This window comes from Thrips palmi, unplaced genomic scaffold (genome assembly GCF_012932325.1).
Source record: "Thrips palmi isolate BJ-2018 unplaced genomic scaffold, TpBJ-2018v1 HiC_scaffold_3, whole genome shotgun sequence".
Lineage (NCBI taxonomy): Eukaryota > Metazoa > Arthropoda > Insecta > Thysanoptera > Thripidae > Thrips > Thrips palmi.
This window is the reverse complement of record NW_023144630.1, coordinates 630,936-647,586: the sequence shown is the minus strand read 5'-3', so window position 1 is coordinate 647,586 and position 16,651 is coordinate 630,936. Positions and strand designations below refer to the sequence as shown.

Genomic DNA, 16,651 nt, shown 5'->3' with positions numbered 1-16,651 from the left:
GGCGCGGCTCTTCGATGTGTGCGTCCGAAGCGAACTTGCAGGCCGCGCCGTCCGCGGCATGACGAGGCGAGGCGGCACACAGTGGGCCAGAAGACCAGACGCGTTTCGAGCTCCACAGTCGCTAAATGGGACTCGAACCGACCGTGTGACCCCACCAATGGATTGCTCCCCGAACGAGGAATCCATTGGTGGGGTCACACGTTCGGCTCGAGTCCTATTCAGCGACTCTGGAGCTCAAATCGCGTCTCGAGTTTTGGCCGCCTCCACCGGTCTTCTGGCCCACTGTGCGGCATCCAGGCCGCGGAGCCGCGGACTCCAAGGGTAAATACTGTGCCATTCTGGGAGTGGCGCGGTGCGGCGGGGCGTGGTGGGGCGCCGCCGAGTTGTGGTAGGTCAGCGCCACGCTTGCCAAATCGCGCCGCGGACGCCGCGGACCGTGGTGGGCCGCGCAGTGACGCCGCGAAGTACGCGACGCGCACCAAACGTGTAAAAATAAAACGGCGCGACCGGGATTCGAACCAACGGCAGCAAAGGGGAGTCGGGCGCCAAGTTGGACGTGGGTGGCGACATTGTCGCTGCACGTGAAACGCGACGCTGTAGCAACGCACAGTGGGCCAGAAGACCGGTGGAGGCAGTCAAAACCCCGAACGCGTTTTGAGCTCCAGGGTCGCTAAATGGGACTCGAACCGAACGTGTGACCCCACCAATGGATTGCTCTCCGAACGAGGAATCATTGGTGGGGTCACACGTTCGGTTCGCGTCTTGTTTAGCGACTCAGCTCCAAAAGATGCGAGAGAGGCCGAACGACGAAAACGACTCTCGGCATCAGTTTGCCGCCGCTTTACCTTCGGACGCGGCGACTCGCGGAGTACGAAGCCCGCGAGCCCCGCCGGCCGCCACAGTGTGCCCGCCACTGGGGAGCTATTGCCCTCTCCTCTCCTCCCCTCCCTTCCCCGCTTCGCCTCGCCGGTTGCGGTAGGTCGGGACGGTAAAGCGTCGGGGTCCTTGCGAAACTCGGCACGCTAGCCGCGCCGCGTACCTCAGCCCGCCCCGCCCCGCCCCGCCCCGCCCCACCTCCGCGCGCCCCGCACTCGGCGGGGGCAGAACGCCTTGGCAACTGCATCGCCGGCCAGTGCCGGGATGGGGTAATGCAGCGGAGTGCAGCAAAACGGCAAAATGCACGCCGCTAGGCCGCCATCGCTATCAGTGGGAGGGAACAGGACTGACCCGTCCCTGCTCGGCGCTAGCTGAGCGAGTGAGCGAGAGAGAGAGAGAGAGAGAGAGAGAGAGAGAGAGAGAGAGAGAGAGAGAGAGAGAGAGAGAGAGAGAGAGAGAGAGAGAGAGAGACTGACTTTCAATGCTGACCCTAATGGACCGTAGGGCGCGTTGGCAGGACCGTTTCTCGTCCACTCGAAAAAAATCGGCGTCAGCACTTTGACTTACGTTCAAATCGCGGACACCTGATTGGCGTGACAAAGTCGAAACGTGCCGAGCTGAGCGCCTCAGGAGTGCGGCAGAGACTGATTTTCGCACAGCGTTTCGTCGAAGGGACGCCACGTGAGTGCGACGGAGACTGAGTGAGAGAGTCGACAGTGAAGGTGAATGGCGCACCACTCTTTGCAGTGCAGTGCCTTGTGCAGCAGGCTGATCCCGAAAAGGCGTTCCGCCTCTCCATCTCTCTCACACCCTTGCGGCATACCGCACGGGTGCGAGAGAGACAGAGCGACACACACTGCGCAGGGCGCACTCATTTCCATACGCCACGCTACGTAGCGCGGTGAGGCACTGCACTAGCACTAACAGTGGCGTTGCTGCATTGCACTGCGGGCTGAGCGTCGTTTTCGTCGCTCTGTCTCTCTCGCACCTTCAGGGGACACCCCGTGAGTGCGAGGGAGACAGAGCGACGACTGCATTGCCGGCCGGTGCACTGTGTGTGCACTGTGTGAACGCCGTCCGGTTTGTCCACCCGGCCGTCCGCTGTCTCTCTCGCACGCTCGCACCCCCGCGGGACGCCCCGCGAGTGCGAGAGAGACAGAGCGACGAAACCACTACACTGCGGCCGCCACGGCGCGCCACCCCACCTGGCCGCGAGTCCGCCGCGGAGCATCGCGACCATCGCAACGCGAAGCGCGTCGACCTCCCGAACACGCGCGGGGAGGCGAGAGCGGGAAAAAGAGTGGCCGTGCGGGTATTCGGACCCTCAGAACACCAGAAAAAAGAGTGATCGTGCGGGTATTCGAACCTGCGCCCTCACAACACGAAGAAAAAGAGTGGCCGTGCGGGTATTCCAACCCGCGACCTTAGAACACCGGAAAAAAAGTGGCCGTGCGGGTATTCGAACCCGCGCCCTCACAACGCCAGGAAAAAAGAGTGGTCGTGCGGGTATTTGAACCCGCGCCCCTGCCCTCGGCCGCCAAAGGCCGGGGTCATGGAGGAAGTGAGCTGGCCGCGCTTTTTGTGAGTCAAGTTAAACGTCCGGCGTCCATTGCGTCATTGGCAGGCGCGGCACGCCCGGCCGAGGGCTTGGCGGGTACACTGCAGGTACGCGGCCAGGTGCGCAGGTGCACTGTATAGGTGCACTGCAGGTGCAGCACGACAGGTGGCGAGAGTCGATTTCGTCGCTCTGTCTCTCTCGCACTCACGGGGCGTGCCGGGAGGGTGCGAGAGAGACAGCGACGAGGGCAGCGCTCGGAATCAGCCTGCAGGGGGGAGGGGTACTTCGATACTACTTCGTAGAAGCGCCTAAACGATAGTTAGCCCAATCCAAGAATCCGGCGGACTGATTCCCTCCCAGTCCCGAGAGTCCCTTCCGTCGCTCTGTCTCTCTCGCGCCTACACCGCCAATCGATACACATTTCGGACTCGCGTCACCAGTGTGGTGGTGCCGAACGACGGAGCCGGATCCGGGGCCGCGATGCGGTGATTCCACTTCCGTCGCTCAAATCACCCACCATCACGCTGCCTGCACAGTGGGCCAAAAGACCGGTGGAGGCGGTCAAAATCAGCGGACGCGTTTTGAGCTCCAGAGTCGATAAAAGGGACTCGAACCGAACGTGTGACCCCACCAATGGACTGCTCTCCGAACGAGGAATCCATTGGTGGGGTCACACGTTTAGTTCGAGTCCCACTTAGCGACTCTGGAGCTCAAAACGCATCTAGAGTTTTTCTTCTGGTGCACTGTGCAGCGTGTGACGGGCAGAGTGACGAACGGAGTGACGGAGTGACGAACACGTAGGCGCACTGTACGAGGGATTGAAAAGTGTGGCAGGAGGGCGGCCTCAGCGGGGTAATGAGCATAAGCCTGTATGTGGGAAGGGACGAGGGTCGCCTCCACAGCGCGCTGGGGGAGGGGGAGGGGAGCAGAGGGGGAGGGTGGGGCGGAGAGGGGAGGAGGGGGCAACAGCTGGCGATGGAGGAGCGTCGTCATCATCAAACAGGCGTCCCGTCGGGACCATCGGATTCGAAATGAAACACTCCCTTCCGCTGTCGGGCCGTCCGTCCGTCCGTCCGAGGTCCCTGGTCCGACACTCCGACCCGCGCCCGCGGCCGCCGCCACACTGCACGGAGCCTCGAAGGGGTCCGGTGTCCGTCCATCCACTGTAAGAACACCCGGCACGCCGCGGCACGCACATCACGAAGGCCGCAGCAGCTCGATTCAGAACAGTGCCCTCGTCTCTCTCTCTCTCTCTCTCTCTCTCTCTCTCTCTCTCTCTCTCGCTCTCTCTCTGCCTCTCGGCGGGCAAAAGGGGTTTTGCCACCTCGGCCACGGGCTGGCCGTGGTGCGGGGGCCTATCGCAAGGTGCACGCTCAAGGTTCAAGGCTGGACTTCCGACTAGCGGCTCTGCCTGCGCAAGCGGCCGAAACTCTAGACGCGTTTTGAGCTGCAGAGTCGCTAAATGGGACTCGAACCGAACGTGTGACCCCACCAATGGATTCCTCGTTCGGAGAGCAATCCATTGGTGGGGTCACACGTTCGGCTCGAGTCCCATTCAGCGACTCTGGCGCTCAAAACGCGTCCGGGGTTTCGACCGCCTCCACCGGTCTTCTGGCCCACTGTGCGTGCGTTGCGTCGTCCTGCCAGCGCCTTTTGCGCCCCGCGGGGCCGCGCGGGCGTAAGGGCGTTACGCCGCCCGTTGTCTCCTACACCGTAACACCGCGGCCGGCAGTAAACGGCGGAACAACGGGCCGTAACTCGCCACGCCACGGCGTGGAGGTGTGCGCCGTGCGCGCGGCCGACGGCGACCACCCCGAAGGCGCGAGATTTAAATCCCGTGTTTACGTCGGCGAGGCGGCAACACCGCGGCAACAGCGCGGCGGCGCTGCGCTGGGCTGTCTGCTGCGCCGCGCGCGCGCGCGCCGCGACGCACAGTGGGCACGGCGGCGGCGGCACGGCGGCGCACCGCGCGCCGCTCAGCCCGCTCCCCTCCCCCTCCCCCCACCACTGCCGCGCATCCCGGCCCATCCGCCGGGCCAGGATCGTTGAACTGGCGGGGGAAGGGGCAGGGCGGGGCGGGGCGGAGCAGGGGGAGGGGGTGGTCAAACCGGTAGGGGAGGCGCTCGCAGACCACGGTCGCATCCGATGGCCGCGCCGCGCCACGCCGCGCCACGCCCCGTCAACAAGCACGTGCACACGCCCTACGAGGCCCTTTCTCTTTCGGCTTCAAAAACGGTGATGAACCGCCGGCGGGGCGCGTCACAGTGGGCCAGAAGACCGGTGGAGGCGGACAAAGCTCGGGACGCGTTTTGAGCTCCAGAGTCGCTGAACAGGACTCGAACCGAACGTGTGACCCCACCAATAGATTCCTCGTTCGGAGAGCAATCCATTGGTGGGGTCACACGTTCGGTTCGAGTCCTGTTTAGCGACTCTGGAGCTCAAAACGCGTCCAGAGTTTCGGCCGCCTCCACCGGTCTTCTGGCCCACTGTGCGCGTCCGCCCGCCCCGGTCCGCCCCCTCCACCGCCTTCGTGACCCGCCGGCTGAGTGGTTCCGAACAGAGTGGAGTAGTTTCGTCGCTCTGTCTCTCTCGCACCTATAGGGGACGCCCCGCGAGTGCGAGAGAGACGGAGCGACAGGCGACTCTTCGGATCGGGGTCAGTCTCTTGACCGGCGCCACTGGAAGAGACCGCATGGAAACTCCAGCTGCAGTCTGCAGTGGTTCCGTGGAGAGTGTAGTTTTCGTCCCTATAAAGGAAGCCCCATGAGTGCGAGGGAGACAAACCGACGAAAGCAGAGCTCGGAATCAGAGAGAGAGAGAGAGAGAGAGAGAGAGAGAGAGAGAGAGAGAGAGAGAGAAAGAGAGAGAGACAGCTGATTGGCTCGCCGTAATGAGGCGCCGCGACCACAAGGCGCAGCAACAACAGCGAAAACAACAACAACAACGTTGCTTTGGCGGTGCATCGCAGTGCATCCGCAGCAGCATCGGGGAAAATAAAGAAACGTTCTGGTTCACTTCACCTGCCCGGATCGCGTGTCGGCGACGTCGGCGCGTCCCTACGAGCCAACAGCACAATGAGGGCCGAGCTTCGAGCTTCGGGCTTCGAGCTTCAAGCTTCGAGCTTCAATCTTCGAGCTTCGCCAAGTTCCGCTCCGCTGGTCTCTTGCCAGTCCGCTGATGGCGCTAGTATGTAAACGTACTCCTACGAGCTTCAGAGTGCAGTAACAGACTGACAGGCAGACAAACTGTGTGACAGTGCAACCAGTCCTTCCGCTGCACTTTTTTCCCGGCGCGCGACGCAGCCAGAAGACCGGTGGAGGCGGTCAAAACTCTAGACGCGTTTTGACCTCTAGAGTCGCTGAATGGGACTCGAACCGAACGTGTGACCCCACCAACGGATTCCTCGTTCGAAGAGCAAGCCATTGGTGGGGTCACACGTACGATTCGAGTCCCATTTAGCGACTCTGGAGCTCAAAACGCGTCCGGGGTTTTGACCGCCTCCGCCGGTCTTCTGGCCCACTGTGACAAGCAGCGCGGACACCCACGAGGACGTGGCGGGACGTGGCGGGAGGGTTAGCCGCGTGTTCAAGGTTGACTGCAGCGAGGCGCGGTCGCCGCATGGGACTTGCATTGCGAGTCGCGCACACGGACAGACAGACAGACAGACAGACAGACAGACAGACAGACAGACAGACAGACGGATTGGAAATAGGCTGGGCGCGTTCGGGTGAAGCCAGTCCTCCGCTCTGGCGATCAGCTGATGATATAAACACGAAACGCTTGGCGGTCCAGGCCGCGGAGAGGGGGAGGCTCTCTCTCCCTCCCTCACACACAACTTAGTGCAGCAGACAGACAGACAGACAGACAGACAGACAGACAGACAGACAGACAGACAGACAGACAGACAGACAGACAGGCGGGTGGGAAGCCAGGCCAACTGGCGCTGCACGGCGTCACCCTGCACCCACCGCGGCGCCGCCACCCTGCTCCCCTCGACGGAAGGAGCCCTGGGGGCGCGGGGCGCGGCGGCGTCGCGGCGGAGGGCGTCTTCAAGGTGGCGGGGCGGGGCGGAAGGGCGGAAGCAGAGGCACTGTAGGCCTGTGGGGCACCCCCTGTCCGCCCGGCCTGCCCCTGGCACCCCAGCCGCGGCGCATGCGCGCGAGTCGCCGCCTGTCCGACCGCGGGGCGCGTGTCGCGTCGCTCCGTCTCTCTCGCACCCGCACGGGACGCCCCGCGAGAGCGAGAGAGACGGATGATCAGATCGCTCAGGATCCGCGCCGCCTGCAAGACCCCCGCACGGTGGGGGCGGCCGAAGATCTAGACGCGTTTTGAGCTCCACAGTCGCCAAATGGGACTCGAACCGAACGTGTTACCCCACCAATGGATTGCTCTCCGAACGAGGGATCCATTGGTGGGGTCACCCGCTTGGTCCGAGTCCCATTTAGCGACTCTGGAGCTCAAAACGCGTCCAGAGTTTTCGCCGCCTCCACCGGTCTTCTGGCCCACTGTGCCCCGTGCGCCACGCCACGAGAAAGAACGCGCCGACACTGATAGCACAGTACCCTTCCCCTTGACCCTGAAGACCGCTCTGTCTCTCTCGCACGCCAGCACGGAGCGCCCCACGAGAGCGAGAGAGGGCACTGTTCGGAATCAGACTGCTGCCGTGTTCATATGCCGCGGCCCGTTCCGTGCAAATGCCTTATGTAAACACGGCGACAGGGCAGGGCAGGGCAGGACGCGGCACGGCACGGCGCGAGGCAAGGCCCGTGAAAACAAGGGGCGATGAAGCGATTGCAGGTCTTTATCACACCTTACGCCGCCCGCCCTCACACTGCCCGCACCCGCACGCCCGAACCAGTTTTTGAGAAATTAATTTGAATAATTAAAAGGAATGACCGCCTTCCTGCTGCAGCGCGTCAACGCGCCGACAACAAGTGGGGCCAGCCGGCCCGCACAGTGGGCCAGAAGACCGGTGGGGGCGGCCAAAACTCCAGACGCGTTTTGAGCTCCACAGTCGCTTCGAACCGAACGTGTGAACCCACCAATGGGTTCCTCGTTCGGAGAGCAAATCATTGGTGGGGTCACACGTTCGGTTCGAGCCCCGTTTAGCGACTCTGGAGCTCAAAACGCGTCCAGAGTTTTGGCCGCCTCCACCGGTGGCCCACTGTGGCCCGCCCCGTGGGTGCGAGAGAGACAGGCCGATTCAATCATCCCCACGACACTGCTCGACGAGGCGGGCGGCCGGCGAGGCCAAATGGGGCAAGGCGGGCAAGGGCAACGACAGCACCGTTGCTTATCTTATCCGCGGCACCTCCAAGCGATAATCCCCCCCCCCTTCCCTCCCCTCCCGTCCCCCTCTCGGCACGCCCCGTCGGGTCAGCGACAGGTCGCCACAAACAAGCCACGCCGAAAAAAGGAAAACAAAAAATAAACATGACGCCTTTTTTTGGCGGTGTTTGAACCCGGGCCCACACGGAGCGATCGGCCGAACGCAATACGCGCACGCGGGCAAAAAAGAGGGGGGGGGGAACCACGTCGCGCGCGCCCTGCACTGCGATTAGCTGCAGGCCGCCCCAGGGCACATTGCAGCGCGTTCGTTTACTACTCTTTTCCGAACGAGGAATCCATTGGTGGGGTCACACGTTCGGTTCGAGTCCCATTTAGCGACTCTGGAGCTCAAAACGCGTCCGAGATTTCGGCCGCCTCCACCGCGGTCTTCTGGCCCACTGTGCGGCGTTCATACAAAGGAAAAATCAGCATGGAAACCGCCACCGAGAGGCGACCGAAAATTATTTTCACAGTGGCGGCCCCAAATCACCATCCCAGGGCAGCAGCGCGACACAACACCGTGTCAAGCTCGGTCGCATTCCGCGCCGGGCCGGGAGGGGGAGAGGGGAGGGGGAGGCGGGGAATGTTGGAAGGCGGAGCGGCGAAGGGGAGGAGAGAGAGAGAAGGGCTTAGGAAATTCGGCGCGCGCGTTTAGCGGCGGCCTTCCTGGTAAAAAGGGCGGCGGGGACCTAACACGATGCTTACGTTCGGGGCACGGACACGCAACACACACACAGGGAGGGAGAGAGAGAGAGAGAGAGAGAGAGAGAGAGAGAGAGAGAGAGAGAGAGAGAGAGAGAGAGAGAGAGAGACTGTGTAACGCGCTGGCCGTGGCTGTTCGTTCAACGGTCAGTAAAACTCAGGGCCGGTGCACGTAGGGTTAGGGCGCTGGGCCAGGCCGCGCGCGTGTGTGTGAGTGTGTGTGCGTGTGTGTTTTCACAGCCCCCCGGCGCCAGCTGGCTGATTCCGAAGACTGTCGCTCTGTCTCTCTCGCACTCACGGTGCGACCCGAAGGGGTGCGAGAGAGACAGAGCGACGAACCGGCGGGAAACCTTGGGCCGCCTCGAAAAAAGAGCAAAGGGCCGAACGGTGCCGCTTTCAGCTTTCAGACGTTTCGGTGCAATCTAGAGCGCCTTGCACGCGTTGGAAATAGACGGCGAAGCGGGACGCGCCCTTGCGGCGCACACTGTGAACAGTCTAGCCAGAGCACAGTGGACCAGAAGACCGGTGGAGGCGGCCGAAACTCTGGACGCGTTTTGACCTCCAGAGTCGCTAAACGGGACTCGAACCGAACGTGTGACCCCACCAATGGATTGCTCTCCGAACGAGGAATCCGTTGGTGGGGTCACACGTTCGGTTCGAGTCCCATTTAGCGACTCTGGAGCTCAAAACGCGTCCGGGGTTTTGAACGCCTCCACCGGTCTTCTGGCCCACTGTGCAGCTTCGCGCCGCCAAGGTTGCGTCACGAGCTGCGCGCTGCAGGCCGCGGCTGCAGCTGCGCTACAGTGCAGGCTCCCAAGGCCCCTCTAAGTGCAGGCGGGGCGCAGTGCGGTGTACAGTCCGAGCAGGACGAGGTCCGCGTACAGTCCCGGGAAAAACGGACAGGAGGCGCCGGCCGCGCCGCGTGCCAAGCTTTCCGCAGGCGGAGACAGCCAAAACCCCGGACGCGTTTTGAGCTCCAGAGTCGCTAAATGGGACTCGAACCGAACGTGTGACCCCACCAATGGATTGCTCTCCGAACGGGGAATCCATTGGTGGGGTCACACGTTCGGTTCGAGTCCCATTTAGCGACTCTGGAGCTCGAAACGCGCCTGCCTGCCGAACACACGCGAAACACAATAAAAACACACGACGCCGGCGAACTTGTCCCTCTCGCACTCGTGGGGCGTCGCGCTTGGGTGCGGGAGAGACACTCAATCCAGTATTTTTGCGAGGTCGCGCGCGCGCTGAGGCTACACTACATAAATACAGCAATCAGCGAATGGGCCTGGGAGAGGATTCGGAGTGCAGCGCCGGGCTTCGCGCCGCCGCACCCTCTTGTCAAATTTGATTAGCATGTTGATCCGGCACGTGCACACGACGTGCATCGTGTGGCACCCTCACCCCATCTAGCTCTCTCTCTCTCTCTCTCTCTCTCTCTCTCTCTCTCTCTCTCTCTCTCTCTCTCTCTCTCTCTCTCTCTCTATCACACAAAACCGTACACACACCTATCCACACACTCGTCACCTAATATCGACCACGCAGCGCAGACAGCAACAAAAACAATAAAAAGGTGCCTTTTACAGGGCGATGTAGCAACAACAACAGCGAAGAACGAGACCATTTATGTCGGCTGGGTGGCCGGGAGGGACTTCGGCGGCGGAGGACGCGACTGGACGCTGATGCACAGTGGGCCAGAAGACCGGTGGAGGCGGTCAAAACCCAGGACGCGTTTTGAGCTCCAGAGTAGCTAAATGGGGCGCGAACCGAACGAGTGACCCCACCAATGGATTGCTCTCCGAACGAGGAATCCATTGGTGGGGTCACACGCTCGGTTCGAGGCCTGTTTACGGACTCGGGAGCTCGAAACGTTTTCGGAATATTGACCGCCTCCACCGGTCTTCTGGTCCACCGTGCGATGCATGCGGTGCCGTCTCATGACGTACCGGTCTTGTCTTTGTGAGCGAGGACGAGGCCGGAGCCCCCCTTCCCCGAGCCCGGACCGCCACGCCCCTTGCGGGGTCCCGCCTAATCCCCGCCCGAATCCAAAACCGTTTTTCGGCCGGAATGCTCGTGAGCGCGATGACGGAGTCCACGGCTTCCTCCAGCCGGCACCGCTCGGCCTTGCGCCGCAGACACATTCCGAGACTCGTTCGCTCTGCCTCTCTCGCACTCACGGGGCGTCCCGTACAGGTGCGAGAGAGACAGAGCGACGAAAGCGACCCTCGGAATCAGTCTGCGGCGCAGCCGGCGGCGACGCGGCGGCGGCCCATCCTGGAGCCAGGGAGCGGAGGGGAAGGGGTAACACCCTCCCAGGTAAACGCCGCGGGGGAAAAAATACGACAAAAGAGAGGGAGAGAGAGAGAGAGAGAGAGAGAGGAGGGGAGAGGGAGAGGGGGTGGTTTTTGTTGTGACTGAACAGCTGGGGTACCGGGGCCCACAAAGGGGGTGACTCAGTAGCCGACGCGAGCCACGGATCGAGGGCTGCTTGGCCCGCGTCGCGCTCGATTTGAAGGTTCGATTCGATTCGATTCGATGAGAGAGAGAGAGAGAGAGAGAGAGAGAGCAACAGAGAGCCAGATATCCTCTCTCTCACTCTCTCTTTTTCTTTCTTTCTCTCTCTCTCTCTCTTTTTCTTTCTTTCTCTCTCTCTCTCTCTCTCTCTCTCTCTCTCTCTCTCTCCTCTCTCTCTCTTCAGGGCGGCCGATATATGTCGCAAAAAAGGGAAGGGTGTGGTCGTATAAAAGGTAAGGCGCGGGGCCGAGCGAGGCCGAGCCCCTTCAGCCGCGGCGCGTCGCGGCGCGTCGCGGAGCCGCGAGCAGAGTCATAAATACGTCAATGGCGGCGTCAGCACGCGATACGGGGACCGCCGAGCATGACCGCGCACGTGGGCCGCCACGCCACGCGCGTGCCGGGGGATGCGCTTTTCCAGCGGGTTTCTCGCAGTGGGCCAGAAGACCGGTGGAGGCGGCCAAAATCCCGGACGCGTTTTGAGCTCCAGAGTCGCTAAATGGGACTCGAACCGAACGTGTGACCCCACCAATGGATTGCTCTCCGAACGAGGAATCCATTGGTGGGGTCACACGTTCGGTTCGAGTTGGGACTTGTTGCCCACCTTCCTGTTCCAGTTTGGGCCCCGCCAGCCAGCCGGCCGGCTGCTCAGTCTGTCCGGCCGGGCGGCGGCCACCCTGCAGGCGGCACGCCCTGCCTGCCAGGCACGGCACGGCACGGCACGGCCCAGGCATGCCTGCCGGGCACGCGTGGGCGACAGGTGCGGCCAGCAGGTGCGTCAGCCTCAGCAGCAGCTGACTCCAGCGCCCTTCCAGCCTTCCAGCCCCAGTACAGTCCGATTCCGCTGCCCGCACTCACCGCTCTGCGGAGCGTGCCGCACTGTGGGCCAGAAGACCGGTTTAAGGTTTAAGGTTGGACGCTGCGGCCAAAACTCCAGACGCGTTTTGAGCTCCAGAGTCACTGAACAGGACTCGAACCGAACGCGTGATCCCACCAATGGATTCCTCGTTCGGAGAGCAATCCATTGGTGGGGTCACACGTTCGGTTCGAGTCCCATTTAGCGACTCTGGAGCTCAAAACGCGTCGGGGATTTTGACCGCCTCCACCGGTCTTCTGGCCCACTGTGCGCGGCGGACAGACTGAGCCAGGCTTCGGGCCGGGGCTTGCACCGAGTCCCAAGTGAGATTGGATTCATCACTCCCTGGCCGAATTAGCATGGAAATCAAGTCCACCCTCGGCGCGCTAAATCACTGGAACACCTGACGACGGCACGGCGCCGCCTCCTAGACCCGTCCGTCTCGGCCAAAAGGAACGGCCACCCATCGCACAGTGGGCCAGAAGACCGGCGCCAGCGGCCAAAACCCTAGATGCGTTTTGAGCTCCCGAGTCACTAAAAGGACTCCAACCGAGCGTGTGACCCCACCAATGGATTCCTCGGTCGGGGAGCAATCCATTGGTGGGGTCACACGTTCGACTTAAGCCCTATTTAGCGACTCTGGAGCTCAAAACGCGTCCAGAGTTTTGGCCGCCTCCACCGGTCTTCTGGCCCACTGTGCGTCGTGGAGGGGAACCAATGCTCCCTTTTGTTTCCCGGAAGGGACGACCACCTCAGGCAACGCGACACCTGGGTGTGACACGGGGTGTGACAATACGACACAAAAGCAAATCAAGAACAAGGTGTCTGTCTGCCATTGCACCGTGCGTACCTGTGCGCAGCACGGGTCTTCACGCCGTGAAGGCGTCACGCAACAAAAACTAAGTGCTTGCACGGACAACGAGACTTCGGCCATGTTTGCTCCGGTCTACTCATCAAATAGGCCAAAGGGAACAGGCAAAGTTGCGAAGAGCGACTTATCGGAAACATTACGTACTTTGCTAGGAAGAACGGTGGAGGCGGCCGAAAGTCTAGACGCGTTTCAAGTTCCAGAGTCGCTAAATGGGACTCGAACCGAACGTGTGACCCCACCAATGGATTCCTCGTTCGGAGAGCAATCCATTGGTGGGGTCACACGTTCCGTTCGAGTCCTGTTTAGCGACTGTGGAGCTCAAAAGGCGTCTAGAGTTTTGTCCGCCTCCGCCGGTCTTCTGGCCCACTGTGCGGCCAGTCAGGTGAGCGTGAGTCGGGGCATTATCTCCACGTCACTGGCATAGCTATCGGCCCTCGACAGACTCGAGACTCTCGAGAGGCGATGCAGGCCACTGACCTTATCGCTAATCGCACACCAGCCAATCCATCGGCATCGTTTCCTCAGGACGCGCGAACACTGCCCTGGGTGACGTCACGTGGGCGACTACGCGACATTCTAGAGACAGTCCACTGTCAGTCCAGCGGCGTGACATACTCCAGTGACGTGACATACTGCGGTGAAGTGACTTACTCCAGTGACGTGACGTACTCCAGTGACGTGCCAGTCCAGTGGCGTGCCATAGGACACTCCAGTGACGTGAAACTCCAGCAGTGATGGTATGTACTCCAGAGAGTCATTGATGGTTACTCTGGAGAGTCCAAAGATGGTACACTGGAGAGTCCAGTGATGGTACACTGGAGAGCCCAGTGATGGTACTCTGGAGAGTCCAGTGATGGTACTCCGGAGAGCCTAGTGATGGGACTCTGGAGAGTCCAGTGATGGGACTCTGGAGAGTCCAGTGATGGGACTCTGGAGAGCCCAGTGATGGGACTCTGGAGAGCCCAGTGATGGGACTCTGGAGAGTCCAGGGCTGGAAAACCCAGCCACACCTCACGGAGTTTCCTCGAGCACTGTCCAGCGTCCAAGGCGGTGTCCGCAGTGCAGCGTGCACTGCAAACTGCACCCAAAATCACCTTAGCTTCGGTGCCACAATGCCGCGGACTGTTGATCCAACGAGAACAAACGATTCCGTACGCTACGCTCCGCGTGGGCTGGGTTCGGCGCGCGCGGCCGCCTTGTCGTCTCTCTCTCTCTCTCTCTCTCTCTCTCTCTCTCTCTCTCTCTCTCTCTCTCCCCCTTGCGGGACGCCCCACGAGTGCGAGAGAGACAGAGACGAAGCGCGTCGTCCGGAATGGAGAGAGGTCCCCGACCGAACCAAAGGCATGAACTCGAGGAAATAAAAACGTGAAGTAGTTGGGGAGGGAAAAAAGGGGGGGGGGGTCACCTGGTGGCGTCGTTCCCCGCCCGTCTGACCCGTTCCGTCGCGTCACACACACACACACACACACACACACACACACACACACACACACAGAGGATAAATGGAGCCCAAAGGGCTGTGTGTGTCCATCTGTCTGTGGCGAGGGAGACGCCGCCTCCGCTCCCTTCGTATATAATCGAAATTTTTTGATCGATCGATCGATCGATCGACTAGCTCCCGCTCCCAAGTCGATGTTTGTTCTTCCCTTCCTTGCTTCCTTCCGGTCGAAAAACAACAAAACAGAAAAATCGCATCGCACAAAAAGCGCGGTTCCCACACACTACACCGCGCGATCCGTGGAGAGCGAGGGGGGAACAGCTTCACACATTCATTGTACAAAATTTGACCACATTCCACATTCAGGTGGCAAAAACGCCTGTAAGTAGGCAACATGTGTGGCAAAAACGCCAGAAATCTTGCACATTCTTGCACATTCACACAATCATTGTACATAAAATTTGACAGTGGGTCACCCCTCGGTGGAGAGCGCCCAAGACGCGCCGCGGCCACTCCAAGAAACGTCTCGAAAAGTTGGAAAAAGTGCCCGATCGCCATTCTTGCACGGCGTCCCCTCTGCGCTGTCGCCTGTCAATCACGAGTTGCCCCCCCCCCCTTTTCCCCTCTTACCTGGGTGGCGGTACCCACCCTCCAGGCCCTCCAGGTACACACAACGGGCCGGTAAGGGACGGTCCCTCTGGAGTGATCAGGATCCCCACCACCCGCACACACTCACACTCACACACACACACACACAAACACACACACACACACACGGCTCGTGTTACAACAAAGACCCCATCGGCAAACCAAAGGTCCGCGCCGCGGGCAGAGAGAACGCCGCCTCGAATTAGCGACCCAAGTCACAAACGGCTAAATCCCAGGAATTTCCCGGCAAAAAATAAGCGGCCGAGGTTCCTTCCAGTGAGGCTGTCGTGGCGCTGCCAGTATCCAAGTCTGCCAGTCTCTAAGTCTGCCAGTCTCCAAGTCTGCAAGTCTCTAAGTCTACCAGTTTTGAAGTCTGCAAGTCTCCAAGTCTGCAAGTCTCTAAGTCTACCAGTTTTGAAGTCTGCTTAGTCTCTAAGTCTGCAAGTCTCCAAGTCTGTCAGTCTCCAAGTCTACCAGTTTTGAAGTCTGCTTAGTCTCTAAGTCTGCAAGTCTCCAAGTCTGTCAGTCTCCAAGTCTACCAGTTTTGAAGTCTGCCAGTCTCCAAAACTGTCAGCTTTGGAGACTGCCAGTCTCCAAGTCAACCAGTCTGCCAGTCACTGCACTGCAAGGCACTGTGCAAGGCAGCAGTCTCGAGAGAATGCCTGACCGAAGTCGGCACGTGCATCCTTGCGCTAATCCATTACAGTGTAATTACGTTCGGCGAGCCGTGCCCTGCAGTGCCTTGCAGTGTCTTACAGGGCCTTGAATCGCCTCGCAGTGCATGTTACAGTGCCTTGGAGTGGCTTGCAGTGCATTTCACAGTGCCTTACATTGCAGTGCCTTGCAGTGTCTTACAGGGCCTTGAATCGCCTCGCAGTGCATGTTACAGTGCCTTGGAGTGGCTTGCAGTGCATTTCACAGTGCCGTACATTGCAGTGCCTTGGAGTGCATTTCGGTGCGTTGCAGTGCATTTCACAGTGGCCTGTATTGCCTTGCAGTGCATTTCACATTGCCTTGCAGTGGCTCGAAGTGCATTTCACAGTGGCCTGCATTGTCTTGCAGAGCATTGCACATTGCCTTGCAGTGCCTTGAAGTGCATTTCACAGTGGCGTGCATTGCCTTGCAGTGCATTTCACATTGCCTTGCAGTGGCTCGAAGTGCATTTCACAGTGGCCTGCATTGTCTTGCAGAGCATTGCACATTGCCTTGCAGTGCCTTGAAGTGCATTTCACAGTGGCGTGCATTGCCTTGCAGTGCATTTCACATTGCCTTGCAGTGCCTTGCAGTGCATTTCACAGTGGCCTGCGTTGCCTTGCAGTTGCATTTCAGAGCGCTGTGCAGTGCCTTGCAGTCCATTGCAGTGCATTTCACAGTGCATTCCTCAGTGCCTTGCAGTACAGTGCCATTCAGTGCAGTGCCTTGCATTGCATTTCACAGTGCATTTCACAGTGCAGTGCCTTGCAGTGCCGCAGAGGACGTCATCGTCGCCGCGGCGCACAGCGGCGCACAGCGCGGCCCACTTACATAACTACCGCTGGATAATGCGATACTCACTCGTCGAATCGGTTGGCATGAAGCGGGTCCAAGTGTATCCACTGTACGTCGCACTGATTCATGTCGATCACTTTTGTAAAAGCACTTTCACTCAAATCACTTTATCCACCACCATCTTCTTCATCGCAGCATTGCAAGGCGGGCCGCTATCCACAAGGCCGTTGCACACACACACACACACTAACACACACGTCTTGTTGCATCCACACTGTAGTACAAAACACCCACTCACTCACACACTCAGCGCGAAGCACACGAGCGTGCGGCCCGCTGCTACATGACTCTGCCGACTCCGCGGCTCGACTGAGGCAA

General features: G+C 60.4%; 1 protein-coding gene across 1 annotated transcript in view; it reads right to left on the bottom strand.

Moving 5' to 3' along the window:
* The window catches only part of LOC117648060 (mucin-5AC), a 25,836-nt gene extending 9,185 nt beyond the window's left edge, over positions 1 to 16,651 (bottom strand). Inside the window, exon 1 of the mRNA XM_034390226.1 lies at positions 16,340 to 16,651. Within this exon, the coding sequence (XP_034246117.1) occupies positions 16,340 to 16,401 (62 nt within the window). The 5' untranslated portion in view covers positions 16,402 to 16,651. The remainder of the gene's footprint in view (positions 1 to 16,339) is intronic.